At 36.2% G+C, this 19,312-nt stretch overlaps 2 protein-coding genes across 4 annotated transcripts in view; one reads left to right on the top strand and one right to left on the bottom strand.

The window, feature by feature from the left end:
- The window catches only part of LOC123877331 (polyamine-transporting ATPase 13A3-like), a 43,464-nt gene that overhangs the window by 8,676 nt on the left and 15,476 nt on the right, over window positions 1–19,312 (top strand). Inside the window, exons 2-3 of one of the 2 annotated variants that reach the window (XM_045923985.1) lie at window positions 15,025–15,029; window positions 18,998–19,053. In XM_045923985.1, coding sequence (XP_045779941.1) covers window positions 19,006–19,053 — 48 coding nt within the window. In that variant the 5' untranslated portion in view covers window positions 15,025–15,029; window positions 18,998–19,005. The remainder of the gene's footprint in view (window positions 1–15,024; window positions 15,030–18,997; window positions 19,054–19,312) is intronic. The other variant, XM_045923984.1, reaches the window with a different exon arrangement.
- On the bottom strand, window positions 13,897–17,819 carry LOC123877348 (DNA-directed RNA polymerases I, II, and III subunit RPABC5). 2 transcript variants are annotated; one of them, XM_045924015.1, is made up of 3 exons: window positions 17,661–17,819; window positions 16,626–16,734; window positions 13,897–14,273 (listed from the first exon to the last, which is right to left on the bottom strand). In XM_045924015.1, exons 2-3 carry the CDS (start codon window positions 16,718–16,720, stop codon window positions 14,165–14,167), a joined length of 204 nt encoding a protein of 67 aa, XP_045779971.1. In that variant the 5' UTR covers window positions 16,721–16,734; window positions 17,661–17,819; the 3' UTR covers window positions 13,897–14,164. The 2 variants fall into 2 exon arrangements, with proteins under 2 accessions (XP_045779971.1, XP_045779970.1); XM_045924014.1 differs by having other exon boundaries at window positions 13,898–14,273; window positions 17,657–17,819.

Below are 19,312 nucleotides of genomic sequence, written 5' to 3'. Positions count from 1 at the left end.
ATAATCTTCGATTGTATAATATGTTTTTCTCAGAAGCATCATACATCGTAAAACTGTGGCAATACCTAAGCGGGCACCTAGCCAGAGACGCGAAGAGGAGCCTGCCGTCATTTTTGATAAAAATGAAAATTTAGAACCACATTTTCTTAAAAACAGGTAAGAACTTAAAAATAATATTCAAATGGAATCGTCGCCTACTAAATCTTTTAATGGCTATATTGTATAAAAAGCCACAAATTACCCATAGCCATATATTGTACACACACATTTAAAAGCGTTTATTTGCGTCAGTCAAACTTAATAAAATTAATTGAAGTTGTAAAATTTAATGGCAGGACTATGCAGTTTATTTCGGTCTTAGAAGCACAATTATTGTCATAAACTGTAAATCCGGTTTGAAGCAATTACATATCATTCGCTGAATACTTACATCGTGAGAAAACCTTAGTTGAACTGAGTTTTTCATAATGTTCTCAAAAGGTGTGAAGTCTGCCAATCCGGACCCCTGATAAGAAGTGGACCAGCAATTTTTAGGATCCCGTACCTCAAACGGAAAAACGGACTTGTTGTTGTTGTGAATGGACCCTTTGTTGTTTGTCTGTCTGTCTGTCTGTCCGTCCGTCCGTCCGTCCGTCGTGTCTGTCAAGAAAACCTATAGGGTACTTCCCGTTGACCTAGAATCATGAAATTTGGTAGTTAGGTAGGTCTTATAGCACAAGTAAAGGAATAAATCCGAAAACTGTGAATTTGTGGTTACATCATTTAAAAAAAATTAAAATGTGTTTAAATTTTCAAATTAAGATAACTATACCAAGTGGAGTATCATAATAGAAAGAGCTTTACCTGCATATTCTAAAACAGATTTTTATTTATTTTTATGCATAATAGTTTTTAAATTATCGTGCAAAATGTCGGAAAAATTACCCGAATAAGGAACCCTCAGTGCGCGAGTGTGACTCGCACTTGGCCGGTTTTCTTTCACAAAACACGGTCTACAGTTCGGGTGATGAATAGAATACAGCACTGAAGATGATGCTTCAGTCTCATGCTAATTATACTGTCGTTAAATCTATACTAATAAATAAAATTGGAGTGTCTGTCTGTAATTTCGAAATAACTACCTCATATTAAGCTCATATGGTTATTTGAACGATACCATAACTGAATCACACGTTTTTAAAATTTTTGTCTGTCTGTCTGTCTGTCTGTCTGTCTGTCTGTTTGAAAAGGCTAATCTTTGGAACGGCTGAACCGATTTTGACGGGACTTTCACAGGCAAGTAGAGGATTGACCAGGGCGTAAAATAGGCTACTTTTTTAACCGACTTTTAAAAAGGGAGTTGTGTTTTTCTACCTATGTACACCGAAATCTCCGAGATTTCTGAACCGATTTGCGTCATTTCTTTTTTAATCGATAGAGGAACTTTGCGACATTGTTTCATAAAAAATTTGGAGTCCAACTCCTCAATCCTGATGCTGCAGGGGATCTGACCAATCCACGCGGGCGAAGCTGTGGGCATCAGCTAGTAGTAAATAAATGGCTATGAGTATAACGGGCGTAGTTTTCGTTCCGATTACAAGGCGAACATTTCCTGTCGTTTCATCATTGTGTGTTTAGCCAGTGGGTCGTAACGCCCGTCAATGGTACTGACCTATACTATTATCTATTCACAACTTGATTTGTGGTTTTATTGTAATGATAGCTTACGGGTTCTCATTGGAAGATAGGGTTGTCGAACTTTTGGTAGTTACAGTTTTGATTTTCACTCGAGATGTGTGAATAAGGGTAGCAGCGATAGCGACGCGACGTAGATAAGTATAAAAAAGTGGTCTTTCGGTTGAGATTTGGTCTAAATTTTCAATTTATTAAGAAAAGGAAAATGAACTAGGTTTAACAACGACCTGAGCCTATGTACCTAGTGTACCTAATGGATGGGTCAATCGGTACCCGAACAAAAATTAGGTAAATGAATCCAAAAATTCACTTCCAAAACCACTACAAAGTAAAAAATAATAATTTCTACACGTATAATATTATATTATGTTGAAGTCGGCCGAGCTTCACGCTTAGATTTCTACTTAGTTTCTTTTATTATGCTCGCCCAACTTCATACATACACACATACACGTGTAGAAACAATTTTTTTTCATTCCCCAGCAAAACTTTCCAAATCCACTCGGCTTAGGAGTTTGTTCAGTACCTAGCCGCATCAGGATTTAAATTCAATGATGTACGTAGTCTATATGCTTGGTACCTACCTAAAATAATATTGTACCATCCGCAGTTCAGGTCACTATAGTTTAGAAGTGCTATACCTGCCCTGTTATCTCTTATTTATTCGGGAGGTTTCTCTTACCAAAAAAAAAACCAGGAGATGGCACTTTTCAGGAACTTAACAAAGATAAAAATAGCAAGAAACAGTTAAAAATTATATTGCTATAATCCGCCAACAGAAAAAATCTGTATGGTCAAACATGCAGTTACAAGCTAAGCACCGCTTACCTCCCCAACCAAGCAATAAAGCCAAGTTTCCAAGCAAGCACTGCCACCACCACTCACATGCACCACCACACAAGACTTTTCCACTACTCTCGACGCACGTTTCGCCCCGACACCGGCTTTATTGCTTGGTTGGGGAGGTAAGCGGTGCTTAGCTCGTAACTGCATATTTGACCATACAGATTTTTTCTGTTGGCGGATTATAGCAAAATAATTTTTAACTGTTTCTTGCTAAACATGAACTTCCGCAAAGTAACGCCTGATTCTATCCAATATTTAAAAGATAAAAATGTTTGTGGTCAGAACAGTGTCTCGCTGCGTAGAAAAGTAGGCTTCTCTCATATAAGTGCAATGACATTATGCATCTCACGTGGCCTGGCTCCAAAGATTTGCAACACTGCGTCGGCGTCACAGAGGTCGATGTGCATCCGCCACAAAGATAAATTGAGGTTACACTGACGTAGGGTTCCCATCTGTAATATTTATGAACTGGGACAAGGAGCTCGAACACCCTAACTTTCGAGTGTTAATCCCAGACACTATATTATTTATATTGTTTTCTTTATTACCTCACAAATAAAATAAGTATAAATCGTTATTAATTTATTTATTACTAGCTGATGCCCGCGACTTCGTCCGCGTGGATTTAGATTCAAAATCCCGGGGGAAGTCTTTGATTTTCCGGGATATAAAGTAGCCTAAATGCTAATGCAGGATAATATCTACCTCCATTCCAAATTTCAGCCAAATCCGTCTAGTGGTTTTTGCGTGAAGGAGTAACAAACAAACACACACACACACACACACACACACACACACACACACACACACACACACACACACACACACACATACACACAAACTTTCACCTTTAATATTAGTGTGATGGTACCTGGATAGCGGCCAGCAGGTGATGATTTGTGCGCGCGATGAAACACGGACAGTAAGCAAAACCTCGTTCGGATGCTCCTCGGACGCCTTTCAGGACAAATCCGGGAAACCCCGGGTGAATGGCGATCCTACACTGACATAAACCGGCTCGCAAGTTGCGACCCTTGGATATTGGTTATGCCCTTATGGAGACATGAAGATTTATGTTTATGTCGGTGTATTATACTGCAACCTTAAGAGTGTTGAACCGGCATGAGCTATTCTTAAGCCATTTTGCCCCCCTATATTTTATTAAACACTGCATTTATGTAAAACATGTATATACTACTTTGTAGAATATTTCCTGTTTTATTAAATTGACAGACAACATTTTGCAATTTATTCATAGTTTATCTTTTATTGCCTAAAATACCAAAAGACTATTACTGAATTTTGGATTTCGTGTCATCTTTGACGTTCACTACATCAAAAGTTACTTGGTCGATTCTCACAAAGAGATATATTTACCAAAGAAAAGGTCCTGAACTAATAAGATGACAGAACCAAATCTTTCGTTTGGCATTTTTTACATTATAAAAATTCAAACAAAAAAGTCATAATTTCATAAAACTACAGACACATAAAACTGTCATTTAGGTGGGTTATTTTTCTTCATTTATAAATAAAACTAAGTACTCATGAAAGAAGAACATATTTGCAATATAAACAGAAAAAAAAAAATTAAATTTAATTAATATTTGTTTCCAAAAAATAATCTTGAAACACACTACAAAACCGTGCAACAAGCAATAGTAAACTGAACTAGGAAATTAGTATCGGCCGAGGCCTCTCCGAGAACGGACGTAACGCTTGTTTGCTTAGCAATTGTTATCGGATTATTTACGATTTACCTGAAATTGTAGTGCGACTATCACTTCTCAATACTAGGTATTTTTAATACTCGCTATTTTTTCTTAAAGATAGATTAAAACTTTTTGTATATTTTTAAATTATGTTTATATGATGCTGTAAGGAATTGCATTCCTAAATCCTGGTGATCCCTCGGGATTTTTAAAGGATCATCCGTTTAGATGTTTTTTACGTGGTATAGAAATGCGTTGCATCCCCGGGACGGGCTATTACGGATAGGCTACTTTTGTCCTGGAAAATCAAAAGTTCCCACGGGATTTTCAGAAACCTAAATCCACGCGGGTGAAGCTGCGGGCATCAGCTAGTTAATAAATAAGTATTGCCTCGAGCAAATAGCTGCATTGGTATCTATTGTTCCCTGTCATTGAAAGGGAATAATTTAATTTTCAAAATTTGAAAAAAATTGTAAAACGTGATTTCGGTAGAGAATAGATCAATGCCTATCAGAGCAGTGGCATTGATCTATAATTTTAATAATTTCTAAAAAATAAATTTTTAACTGTTTAAATTTTACATGGGTTTCACATTTATTTCAAGAGCTTTTATAAATATGTGAAACTCAATACTCAAGGTTTCATTATACCGTTTGTGATAAGGAAAACCATGTTTTTAAATAAACGGAAAGTTGAATTTTGTATAATTAGTTATTGACTAGAATTATAATTTTTCAGAATCAAATATTCTTAAAAGCTTATAGTTTTACAGTTATTACCGGCTGACAATGCTATATCCCAATAGCCTTGCTATTTGTCCTAGCCGCTAAATAAAATTTTGATGATTCATCGTCCTTTTATGGCATTAGCGCGGTTTCTTGTATTCCATTATGATTTCTTTTTTTTCATTTGCATAATAGCATTAGTTTATTGTCTTTTACAGCATTAGTACGGTATTTTGTATTTAGATTTTGGTTGTATACATTGTACACTCTACCATAACACCTGAAACAATAGGATAATTACTATCATTTGCACGTGGTCATCCCTCGTGGATCTTTATGATGGTTTTATTTTTGAACTAGCTATTACCCGCAGCATCACTCGCGTGATTCAAGGTTTTAATAAAAATTGAGGTTTGTTACAATATTTTATGCAATGCCTAAGTTATTTTATCATGTGTTTTAGCATGCTATCCTTCGGGAACTATTTGTTTTTTTTTGAAAGGAAAAGTAGTCTATAATACTTTTTCCTCGACTATATCTATGCAAAACAACCGGCCAAGTGCGAGTTACACTCGCGCACTAAGAGTTCCGTACTCGGCTATTTTTTCCAACATTTTGCACGATAAGTCAAAAACTATTATGCATAAAAATAAATAAAAACCTGTTTTAGAATGTACAGGTAAAGTCCTTTCATATAATACCCCACTTGGTATAGTTACCTTAGTTTGAAAATTGAAACATTTTTTTAATTCGCCGTTTTCAGATTTATTCCTGTACTTGTGCTGTAAGACCTACCTACCTGCCAAATTTCATGATTCTAGGTCAACGGGAAGTACCCTATAGGTTTCTTGACAGACACGACGGAAAGACAGACAGACAGACAGACAACAAAGTGATCCTATAAGGGTTCCGTTTTTGCTTGAACCCTAAAAAAATTACGTCAATTCATAGCTCTGTTGTGGCGCTATTGAATGACAAATGCGTGAAAAATAGTATGCTATCCCGCGAGAAGTGTTTATATAATATTTTTCGGGAGAAAAAGTTGCATTTATTACTTACTAACTGATGCCCGCGACTTCGTTCGCGTGGATATAGTTTTTTAAAAATTCCGTGGGAACTCTTTGATTTTCCGGGATAAAAAGTAGCCTATATGCTAAACCAGAGTATAATCTATCTCTGTTTTAAATTTCAGCCCAATCCGCCCAGTAGTTTTTGCGTGAAGGAGTAACAAACACACACACACACACACACACACACTCACATACAAACTTTCGCCTTTATAATATTAGTGTGATGTGACTAGCTGATACCCGCGACTTCGTTCACTTGGATGTAGGTTTTTAAAATTCCCGTGGGAATTTTTTGATTTTCCGGGATAAAAAGTAGTCTGTGTGCGAATCCATGGTATAATCTATCTGCATTCTAAATTTCACCCCAATCTGTCCAGTAGTTTTTGCGTGAAGGAGTAACAAACATACACACACACACACACATACACATACATACAAACTTTCTCCTTTATAATATTAGTGTGATTAGATTCTCAGCTATGTCTTTGCAAAAAAAAGCGTCCATCCGTAACTCTGTTGCGGCGTTATTGAATGACGAATGCCTGAACGATAGCATGCTATCCTGCAGGAACTGTTTGGTTTTTAGAGAGAAAAGTAGCTTATTTCACTTTTTAGATTCTTCACTATGTCTGTGCAAAAAATGCCGTCAATCCGTAGCTCTGTTATGGCGTTATTGAACGACAAATGCGTGAAAAATAGTATGCTATCCCGCGGGAAGTGTCCATATTTTTCGGCAGAAAAAGTCTCATTTATTACTTATTAGGTTCTCAGCTATGTCTTTGCAAAAAAAAAAGCGTCAATCTGTAGCTCTGTTGCGGCGTTATTGTACGACAAATGCGTGAAAAATAGTATGCTATCCCGCGGAAAGTGTTCATATTTTTCGGGAAAAAAAGTTGCATTGATTACTTATTAGGTTCTCAGCTATGTCTTTGCAAAAAAAGCGTCAATCTGTAGCTCTGTTGCGGCGTTAATGAATGACGAATGCCTGAACGATAGCATGCTATCCTGCAGGAACTGTTTGATTTTTAGAGAGAAAAGTTGCTTATTTCACTTTTTAGATCCTCCACTATGTCAATGCAAAAAATTGACGTTAATAAATAGCTCTGTTGTGGCGTTATTGAACGACAAATATACGAGAAAATAGTATGCTATCCCGTGGGAACTGTTTGTTTTTTCTGGAAAAAGTAGCATATATCACTTGAAAGGTCTTCAACTATGTTTACGCAAAAAAATGCCGTCAATCCGTAGCTCTGTTGCGGCGTTGTTATTGTAGGACAAATGCGTGAAAAATAGCGTGCTGTCCCTTGGGAACTGTTTGTTTATTTTGGAAAAAAAGTATTCTGTATCACTTGTTATGTCTTCAATTATGTCTGTGCAAAAAATGCCGTCAAACCGTAGCTCTGTTGCGGCGTTATTGAACGACAAATGCGTGAAACACAGCGTGCTATCCCGGGGGAACTGTTTGTTTTTCCGGGATAAAAAGTAGCCTATGTCCTTTCCCGGAAAATATCCTAAGTTGGTACCAAATTTCATCAAAATCGGTTCAGCGGTTGAGCCGTGAAAGCGTAGCAGACAGACAGACAGACAGACACACTTTCGCATTTATAATATTATAGTATATAGTATATATATATATATAGTATGGATAAAACAATACTTTATCCAACTAAGAGAGGACTCAGTTTTCGGGAGCTATGTATAGTACGTGACAGGTCGAGATGGCAATCGAGGTATGAGGCGGGGGACGTTCTGCACACCCGCACGTCACCCGCGCTATCCCGCACCGGATTAGCCCAGGGATTGTGTGGGTGTGTGGGGCGTCCTCACCCTGATTGCCATCACAACCTGTCACGTGTTGTGTTGCGTATTTGTTTGTTTATTGGCTCATCGATTCACTTATTACTGCCAAACTGCACATTAAATTTTGATAAATGAGATCTCTCTTTGGCTTCGCTTTACCATTCCGTGTGTTAGAGGCTATATTGTCATATGTCATAAAATTTTCCGATATGTCATAAAAGAACTTATCATAATCAAAACGAATGTAAGAGATATAATCTACAAAACCCAAAAAGTATATTGAAATTGGTTTACCTACACATGACATGAAAAAGAAATGTATATCGAGAAAAAATAAACTTGAAATAGATGGATCGAGTTTGATATCAAATCATAGCAGTTACTATGAAAATTTCGAATACATGTATATAATAATTTATACATATTCAAATATAAATCAATCATCTGCGGTGAAGTCTTTAAAAGTAGTAGGTGGGTTTTTGTACTTTTAGTTTTGAACTTTATCTTATTTTGTTTTTGTATCCCTAGCTTACTCGTGTAGCAATGCACTTATTTTTGATGAATAAATACCTACTCAAGTGTAACATCTGCATTTTTGTACCTGTTAATCCCTTTCATTGTACTGTCCATTGTCTTGCGCTTACGGTAAGTACGATTTAGTACTAACAATACAATTTGAAAAGATTGTAAAGGACAATAAATAAATAAAAAATGCTCAATGTCTTTATGAGTATTAGCATTGCATTATATTTTTGATAATATTGCAAATTAAATATTTAAGACTGTTTAAATTTTAGACGGATTTCACATTTATTTTAGCCTTTATAAATATATGTGTGAAAATTATTATAGTAGGTGTAACTATTTATACTGTGCATGATAAAGGAACCATATTTTCGTAAATATGTATAAGGAAAGTTGAATTTTGTATAATTTCTTGACTCTCTTATACTTACACAAGTATATAAAAGATTAGTATTAAGTACTGACTACAATTATAAGTTTTATTCACTCGTACTTAATCTATAAAGACAATACACTGTTTTAAAAAACATCATTGTTTTGAAAAAACGACAAACTAACACCACATACTTAAAAATATTGAAAAAATAATCTGTTTGAAAATCGTCTAGGATCAAAACGGTTTGTTATAAACTAAACTGCGCTGGGTACGTCCGTTCACGGAAACAAACAAAGAACCTCGGGTAAATACCTAAACTTGTGTTCCAGGCTCATGCTTCAACGCTCTTAAATTTTGATAAATGAGATCTCTCTTTGGCTTCGCTTTACCATTCCGTGTGTTAGAGGCTATATTGTCATATGTCATAAAATTTTCCGATATGTCATAAAAGAACTTATCATAATCAAAACGAATGTAAGAGATATAATCTACAAAACCCAAAAAGTATATTGAAATTGGTTTACCTACACATGACATGAAAAAGAAATGTATATCGAGAAAAAATAAACTTGAAATAGATGGATCGAGTTTGATATCAAATCATAGCAGTTACTATGAAAATTTCGAATACATGTATATAATAATTTATACATATTCAAATATAAATCAATCATCTGCGGTGAAGTCTTTAAAAGTAGTAGGTGGGTTTTTGTACTTTTAGTTTTGAACTTTATCTTATTTTGTTTTTGTATCCCTAGCTTACTCGTGTAGCAATGCACTTATTTTTGATGAATAAATACCTACTCAAGTGTAACATCTGCATTTTTGTACCTGTTAATCCCTTTCATTGTACTGTCCATTGTCTTGCGCTTACGGTAAGTACGATTTAGTACTAACAATACAATTTGAAAAGATTGTAAAGGACAATAAATAAATAAAAAATGCTCAATGTCTTTATGAGTATTAGCATTGCATTATATTTTTGATAATATTGCAAATTAAATATTTAAGACTGTTTAAATTTTAGACGGATTTCACATTTATTTTAGCCTTTATAAATATATGTGTGAAAATTATTATAGTAGGTGTAACTATTTATACTGTGCATGATAAAGGAACCATATTTTCGTAAATATGTATAAGGAAAGTTGAATTTTGTATAATTTCTTGACTCTCTTATACTTACACAAGTATATAAAAGATTAGTATTAAGTACTGACTACAATTATAAGTTTTATTCACTCGTACTTAATCTATAAAGACAATACACTGTTTTAAAAAACATCATTGTTTTGAAAAAACGACAAACTAACACCACATACTTAAAAATATTGAAAAAATAATCTGTTTGAAAATCGTCTAGGATCAAAACGGTTTGTTATAAACTAAACTGCGCTGGGTACGTCCGTTCACGGAAACAAACAAAGAACCTCGGGTAAATACCTAAACTTGTGTTCCAGGCTCATGCTTCAACGCTCTTAATAGTTACTTAGCCTTACTCTTTATATTTAGGTATAGGTTAGGTATAGGTCTTTACCAACTTTATACAATACAATATGCTGATGTCCGCTCCTTTGTCCATGGGAAAGTTCTCCCTTTCGAAAGGGATCGCTTTTTTAAGAAAAATTAGTCAAATGCGAGTCGGATTCGCACACGCAAGGTTCCGTACCATTATAAAAAAAATGGACGGAGGGATGGACAGTAGAGACTTATTCGGGTACGGAAGCCTAAGAATCTGGAGGATTTTCCCAAGTGAGCAATAGTAGATAGTAGTAGTAGGTAGTTAGGCAGGAAAAATCCTGATAAGCATGAAGCTAACTAGTTTCTAAACAGTTAAGCTAATCGTACAGGCTTAGCCTCAATATTACAATTATGTACCTAGCGCCTAGCACATTGCAACATTATTATGCATAAGAAACGAGAAATATAAGTACTTACCTACTCCACTGAAGTTTTGCGGTAGGTACGTATAGGTAGTAAGATATTCCGACCAACAGGCTTAGAATTGACCAGCGCTTGGTCGCCAATGAGTCTTCTAGCATGCGAAGTGCGAACCTCCGAATCCAATCCATCAAGCTGGTAGTGCTGGTACTTGGCAGATAGGTACATCCCACAAATGACTGTTTCATACAATCTTCCAACCCCATTTTACCATCGATCTGAGCCAGCTTCGAAATTATTTTCCAAATCGTCCGGCGCGCAACCACTGCACCAGAGGTCGTTCAGAAGTTTTTAGTTGTGGTAGGTAGTTAACTATTACTGCCTAAGATATGTCTCCTGACTTTATCCATGCGGGAATAATAAGCGCCATTGACTTTTCAATATACCTACTACCTATACTGCCTAGTAGGTAATGCTATCATTATTAGTAGGTACCTATATTTATCTAGGTAAAGCCTATAGGTTCTAAGTATGTAGATAGGTAAGACAGTCGCGATATAAAAGCTAATGGTAATGAGTTAATATTAAGTTTATAAATACCAAGGTACCGTCTAGACTTCTAGATTTTTTTGGTACTTGGGGTTTTCCTCAAGAGTTTTACTTGGCTTTTTATAGTTATTTTTATACAATTTTATTCTTTAAAGGATCAATAAAGGTCAACGTTTTTATCGTGACGGCAAAGAATACAATTAATTCAAGGCAGATTAAATGTTACAAGGCTGCTTATGTTTCGTTTGTTGACTACATGCCTATAGCTGCAGGTAATGAAGTAAGTAGGTAAATGCATGTAAGTAAATTCATATTCAATTGAGAATTTTATCGCCAAAGTAGTTAGGTATTGTACGCGACGGGTTGAGATGGCGATCGGGGTATGAGGCGGGGGGACGCCCTACACACCCGCACGTCATTCTCGCGGGGGCTGTTGTGTGGGGCATCCCCACCGCGAGTGCCATCTCGACCTGTCGCGTGCTATAGTATAGGTACTTATCAAAATTATCCAAGCAGCAATTCAAATCGAACTTCGTTTTATTTTTTAAACCTTTTTTTAAAGAATATCGTCTTTGTGTCATCATTTCTCATAGACCGTGTGCATGGCCCAGGTTTGAAATAGGTATCTAGGTACCTATTTAAGGTACCTACCTCCTCTCCAGCCGCGCCGCGCGGCAGTGACGTACGCGCGTCGTGGTTGGAGAGAATATCGTGCGGGGCGCTGAAGCGACGCGCAGTTCCGCTGCAGTGCAGTTTGAGTGCGTGGGCACCTTTACTCTTCCGCGAAATCTTATTCTTCGGTCTGTAGAAATCAGCCCCTGAAATTCATAGAGCGTACCTACTTTGACTTTGCTCAGACTTAACTCTTAAGACACAGTTAAAATGAGACATATTTTGTATTAGAGACATATCTACGTCTCATTTTAACACTAAGTAAAGTTTAAGCAAAGTCTTTACGGTCTTTGGCTCTAATCTAGCTACATCTACATAGGTACCTACTTTAAATGTTTACCAACAAACACTCGAGTTTGTAATCATCAATTATTTGATTAAACATTTGAATCATAAACAGTTGTGTAGAATCTAAAGGCTAATTTATGCCGAAGCAACAACACGCGACAATGTGGCATGTTGTGTGACAAATAGATAAATGCGCTAATCAGCATGCGATGCGGCACTCTATTTTATGCTGTAGAATTTGAATATTACGGTGCAAGTCTGCCAGCAGTTCCTGCTTCTTTTTAAATTAAGTATTATTGCACCATGCTGCCGTGTAGTCTGTCGCAATATCGTACGGGGTTGCTCTGGCGTAATAGAAGCTTTATATTATTTTAAAGAGTTTCGTGCTAGTTAGGGAAAACTAATTTTTCTATACTATCGATCACTACTTTATATTATAAAACTAAGCCCCTTCACCGAGTTTGTATGTCTGTACGCGCTAATTTTCATTTTTCTTTCAGCTTTTACCAATGGATAGACAGATTTTGCAAGGTTAGGAACCTACCTATTTAAGTAATTTGTTGTAACGGTTTAGTGTAAATTGGCCGATATTTGTCGAATAATTCGGCAAAAATCTACCTATTCGACACCTACAAGAAAGTCTCCCTGACGAAATTTGTATATTGTGACTGTATATCGATGCCTTTTATCTAAGATGATTAACTTATTAGTTATTAGTAACAAAAAATTTAACACTTAGTTACTTAATTAAAAATACAACCGAAAATAAATTCCGTGGGTACGTACTTTGAACTACCCGTGCGAAGCCAGGGTGAGTCACTAACTTAAACTTAATGCTAGTAATGATAGTAATTCTAATACTAGATTAGATAAAATGCTTATCTTTTACAATTTGTTCAAAGTGTCGGTAAATCGTCATTTTACCTACGCTGTTGAAATCCTGAAACGGGAAAGTGTTATTACTTTCCCGTTTTAAGTATAGTGGGAAACCACTGATAAAGGTTTAAGTATTACAATAAACATTAAGAGGAAGCCCTTTTTTATTTGCAAGGTACTGTACCTGACAGAAAAATATGTTACAATCGATATTTCTGTGTTATTAATTTAAATGGATGTTAAATGTATATTACGATAAATGTAATATAATGAATCATCTTGGCAAACGTTAACAGCTAATGATAAATTAATGCTTAAATCTTGCAACATTTCAGCCAAATCGCATTACCTACAGGATTCAGGATCAAATCGAGAGTTCCTGGTTCCCTCACTCTAGTTCACTCTGGTTTGAGTGGATGCAAGTGGGCCTTAGTATGAAAAATCGGCCAAGTGCGAGTCAGACTCGCGCACTGAGGGTTCCGTGCTCAAGTATTTTTTCCAATATTTTGCACGATAAATCAAAAACTATATACATAAAAATAAATAAAAATCTGTTATAGAATGTACAGGTGGTACAGGTAAAGCTCTTTCATAATATGATACCCCACGTCTTGGTATAGTTATCTTACTTGAATCATATCTATCTATCTATCTATACATATCTATCTAAATTGAAACATATTTTAATTTTTTTTAACCACAAATTCGCGGTTTTCAGATTTATTCCTGCACTTGTGCTATAATACCATATAGGTTTCTTGACAGATACGACGGACGGACAGACAGACGGGCAGACATACAGACAGAAAGACAGACAGACAGACAACAAGTGATTCTATAAGGGTTCCGTTTTTCCTTTTGAGGTACGGAATCAAAAATAAAACAATTTCGTTTTTCTAATTTTATTTTACGTTTATTAAAATTACTTAACTTACATTACTTACCTCTATTATTATTTTAGCTCATTCTCTTTACAAGTTAATATCTCATTCTTTTATAACTAGCATTCATATTTTTCGTAGTTATTGGGTTTAAGCATGATTTATTTTGCCCGTAAAATAAATCATTTACACAATATCTAAAATAAATTGACGTTTGTAACTAGGTAGTGTTATCTCTGTCATAATTTTCTTAGCGGCGGCATCTTTTTCTAAGCGGAATGATAGCACACTATTTCTCGAGCGGCGCGTAGTTGAGCAGTTTCTCAATGAGATCTACGTGACCGAGCAGCATGCGCCGACAGCAGTACCGCTTGAGGCCCAAAGCGTCGAGCGCGTCGCTGCAACAATGAAGAAAACGTGTTACAGAACTGATAAAATAGTTAGCTATACTTAGGTATAGTTCATCATCATCATCATCATCATCAGCCTATGGATGTCCACTGTGGACATATGCTTTCCATATAGAGCGCCACCACACCCGGTCCTAAGCCTTCCTCGTCCAGCCACTTCCCGCCAGCCGCTTTATATCGTCGGTCCATCGTGCTGGACGGACACTACGCTTGCTTATACGCGGTCTCCACTCAAGGACTTTCCGGCTCCAACGGCCATCGCCTCTACGACAGGCATGGCCTGTCCACTGCCATAGGTATTACGAAACAATAAAAAATTAAAAAGCATAAGAAAGAAAAAACCGGACAAGTGCGAGTCGGATTCGCACACGAATGGTTCTGTAGGTACCATCGTAAAAGATGAGCGGTCATTTTGATTTTTTATTATTCCGAGTACGGAACCCTCAGTGCGAGAGTCTGACTCGCACTTGGCCGGTTTTTTGTGTAAACGTAAACCATCACAGAAATGTGGATTATCACTGTAAACCATAAAAAGAGCCTTTACAATGTTATATAAAGAAATGACACGTCCATTTTACATTACTTTGTAAAATAAACCTAAATGGCACCATAAAGAATACAAATGTTTCATTTTAGTATGTGTAACATTGAAGGATGTTATTTTAAACTCTCAACAATTCGACATCGTGCATCATTGACAATAAAATAAAATGGAATAATTATGTAGAAGCTACGAGAGTTACTGTATTGTAGACTCACTAAACATAACAAATTTCAACTATTATATTATTTTTCATGATTTACGAGTACAAATCACTCAAGTGATACAAAACGTACAATAAAAAAAAATACACATAATCCATACTAATATTATAAATGCGAAATTGTGTCTGTCTGTCTGTCTGCTACCTTTTCACGGCCCAACAGTTTAACCGATTCTGACGCAATTTGGTACAGGGTTAGCTTATATCCCGGGGACGGACATAGGCTTTTACCCCGGAAAATCAAAGAGTTCAAACGGGATTCCTAAAAACCCATCCGCTTAACCGATTTGTATGAAATCTGGTACCGAGGTAGCTTATGCGTCCCTGTAATTGACATAGGCAACTTTTTATCCCGGAAAATTAAACAGGTCCCAAGGGATCTTTAAAATCCTAAATCCACGTGGACGAAGTCGCGGAAGTGACTGGCTTAGCGTTGTTCCACCTTGGTGGGACTCGTTGGTACTTCCTAGGTCCCAATTATGCCCATTGCGAATCTATGGAGATAATAGGAATATTAGTTTATACAAAAAATCCCCTTCAAGCCTTGGGCCAACAATTTACAATACCAAGCTAATTGTTGTTTGATAAAGGCTCTACCTTATATGTATGTTAAGTGTGTTAAGGTCCACCCAAGGATAATCATCAAAGATAGCATATTTTGAATCTATAAACTTTGAAGTATTTTATCATCCAGAATAAATAGATACTATAATATAATAGAATGCGAAAAAGTGTCTGTCTGCCTGTCTGCTCGCTTTTCAGTAATGAAGTACTTACCTAACTAATGTGTACCTACAAATGGGAAGTTGGAAGAAAACTCGGTTTAGAGATGATCATTTCCACTTATTTATTATTACTTTGTAACTACAACATTCTGGTACATTAAAACTAAAAATGAATATTATCTCAGCACTGCATTTTTGTGGGAGACTGAGGAATTGTTAGATGATAATATCTGAATAAATCCAGCGTCAATTTCACTGGTTTATGTTAAGGCAAACAACACAGATTGCCTTGAAAATGTAAATTATTGCCAGTCTACCAAGGTCTTTAGTGCGTAGTGACTAATTATTACTTTTGTTTCCTCATTGTGAGCTGTCTTTATTACTCTCTAATACTGAGCCCACCTTCAGGTTAATGTTTAACGTTCATTACTGCAATAATTAACACAAAAATAATTTGAAAATTAAGGTATTAAGTTGAGACTTTATTAAGAGTAAAACTGACTGTGGTTTTTATGGCACTATTCAGTGCCATAAAGTTGTTACATTCGTAACAACTTTATTCTTTGACCTGAGATTTCTTACACCTTTATTACCTGTTATTTCCAAAAACTACCATGATCCAAACTTCATAGTTGCTGATCTTTCCTCCCTGTGTTGGGTACAATATACAGGGTTTCAGCTTTTATAAAACAACGAAGGTCTGGCACGCGCTGGCTCTTAGTCCAGTTATGACCCCTCTTCATCACATAATTTGTGAGGGAATCAATAAACAAACAAACAAACATACACATACATAAACTGCTGACCTCATAAACCCTCACATAGTTGGTTAGTAAGAGAAAGAGAATTACCCTTCAGTGTATTCAGCTTGTAGCAGACCAAGATATGCTTCCCACTTGTTGCCAATTACTTTCCCACAGGTGAAACAGCGCACAGGGATTATCATGGTGGTTTAGTATACTGGAACACAGAAAAATATATTATACTTTATACTAATATTATAAATACGAAAGCCCAGTGTTAGAAAACACCTTTACTAGGTGGATGGATATCAAATGAATCACAGAGACCAGCTGAGTTCAGGTGGCCCAAGAGTGTGGCATGTGGAAATCCCTACAACAGACCTGAGTCCAACTGATGATGATTATAATAGTGTCTGTGAATTGTTTATTTGTGTGTTATCTTTTCACAGCCCATCCATTTAACCAAATTGACCTAAAACACAGAGTAAGCTTGCATTTCGGGGACGTAGGCTAATTTTTGTCTCGGAAAATCAAAGTTGCCACAGGGTTATCAAAAATAAAAACCTAACTTCATGTGGAGACTAACCTAACCTAACTTCTTAACAACAACTTCCTAACAGAAGTTAGGTGAGCATGTTAAGCTGTCAGCACTGGATATTATTACTGAAATATTATGACAATCATCATTAAACTCAAGAGTTGCAAGTTGTAATCTTGGCAGATTGCTTACAAGAGTTTCTGTTTACTAGGTTTAATGATGGGGTTACTAGGAATTAATGAATTTTAACAGTGTACTCACAACATTCTATTTTTTAGAATGAGGGGTCACTACACTGTTAAGCTTGTTTGAAAATGCTAAATACTAATACCAAAATATATAATTGTCTCAAATAGTAGGTACATCTCTAACTTGATTCAAATCGTGCAAGCCAAGGGCAACTCGTCTAACTCTATCGAGAGGTGTAAATTGCTCCAAGACCTAAATTAACATTTCTTAATACAAGGAACTAGTAATTGCTAACGTTCTAGTTGTAAATTTTCATGAATATTGACTTAAAAATGAGAGAACCGAGAGAATTTATGAAAAACCACAAACGTTGAGGTTATGTACAATTACACGTTATTGTATCTAAAACTACTTACTGGAGTTAAAGTAGATGTGTTCAATTTTCTTCTTGCAGAATGTAAGTTTTTGACTTATTTACTATAATAAGTTAAAAGCGAAAACTGAGAAATCGTAGAAATGAAACTAAAATTCACAACTCTGAACTCGCCCAAACCAAGCTGTTGTTGGTTGTTGTTGTGAAATATATTATGTCAATGTCAAGCATGTCAAGTGACATTTTATATTTAGTGTTACCTACAGTGAGTTTATAATTCCTACCAACCACAAGCGGCTTTAGTCTACGCTTGTTAATAACACACACACACATACAACCTATTGTAATTATTGTATACTAGCTGTGCCCGCGACTTCGTTCACGTGGAATAGTGACCGCGCTTTATATAGCCACGGACGCTCAGGCGCGAGGCGTGTAGTACGTACTCTGTACGTTAAAAATGTTCGCCGTGATTCTTTAAATTGACATAACTTTTTTATTTATGAACCGATTGACATGAAATAAACACTAAATGTTAAGTGAAGCTTACTACAATATATTAATGAAAACCGTAGCTAAATCGAATAAGCCGTTTCTGATATTAGCGTGCACAAACACACAGACAAACAGACAAACAGACAAACAGACAAAAAAAATTAATTACAATTTCGGGTTCGGCATCGATATAATAACAACCCCTTTTTTTTTTTTTTTTTTTTATACACAGGAAATGCCTAACGCATACCCTTCCGTCAGGGGAAACGGAGGGGTTATGTGGGGCTTGCACCCACTAAAACCTGTGTTTGTTCCTCAACGGACTGGCGGTTGCGCGGGTCTCACTAAGGTAGTATTCACCGCACTCCCGCCAGGACTTGACCCGCCGCCAAGCGGACGGGTCCCATCGCTAGGCTGGCTGCTACCAGCTCCGTCTCAGAAGCGCACCCGGAACACGGTGCGCTACCTCCTGACCTGCCGGGCGATTCAGAACACTCGATTCGGTAAGTTATCGTTCGATAAGACGTATTTTTCAATGAAGAGTACGTCTTATCGAACGGTAACTTACGGAATCGAGTGTTCTGAATCGCCCGGCTTGTTATGTATCGGTTGACGAACGATATAATAACAACCCCTGCTACTTTTTTTTATATATTTCCATTGTACAGACACCACTTTTCTACAATTTTATTATATGTATAGATTTCCTTCTATTCTGTTAAAATATTTTTCATTTTAATTTAGAGTAATCTGTTGTGGCCTTATGTAAAACCTAGATTAATATTTTAATTATAATTTTGAACGCTGTTGATTACAATTAAATTAATGAAATAAAATGAAAAACATTCAGAAATTTATTATTTTACTTGTAAAATATTGTTGCAGATAACGGCATGACACTCAGTGTGGAACAACAAATCACGTTCGATGACAGCCAAATGGTAGGTTTATTATTTTTGTATTTATTAACATCGCTAATCGGTATGGTACCTAGAATTTTGACATAATTGAATGAGTTTGACTACAAACCTGACATTGGTTTGGTACACACCTAATCTATGTAAAGCCAGACGAGAAGAAAAAAAAATATGAGTTTGACTTTGACTTTGACATTTCACTTTGTTTTGAAGTTTATTGTGAATTGTGATACAGTCAGTGTTGCCAGACGTACGAGAAATCTCGTACGGTTACGAGATTTAG

The sequence above is a fragment of the Maniola jurtina genome, chromosome 23 (genome assembly GCF_905333055.1).
Source record: "Maniola jurtina chromosome 23, ilManJurt1.1, whole genome shotgun sequence".
NCBI classification, from domain to species: Eukaryota; Metazoa; Arthropoda; class Insecta; order Lepidoptera; family Nymphalidae; genus Maniola; species Maniola jurtina.
This window is presented reverse-complemented; position numbering and strand designations above follow the sequence as displayed.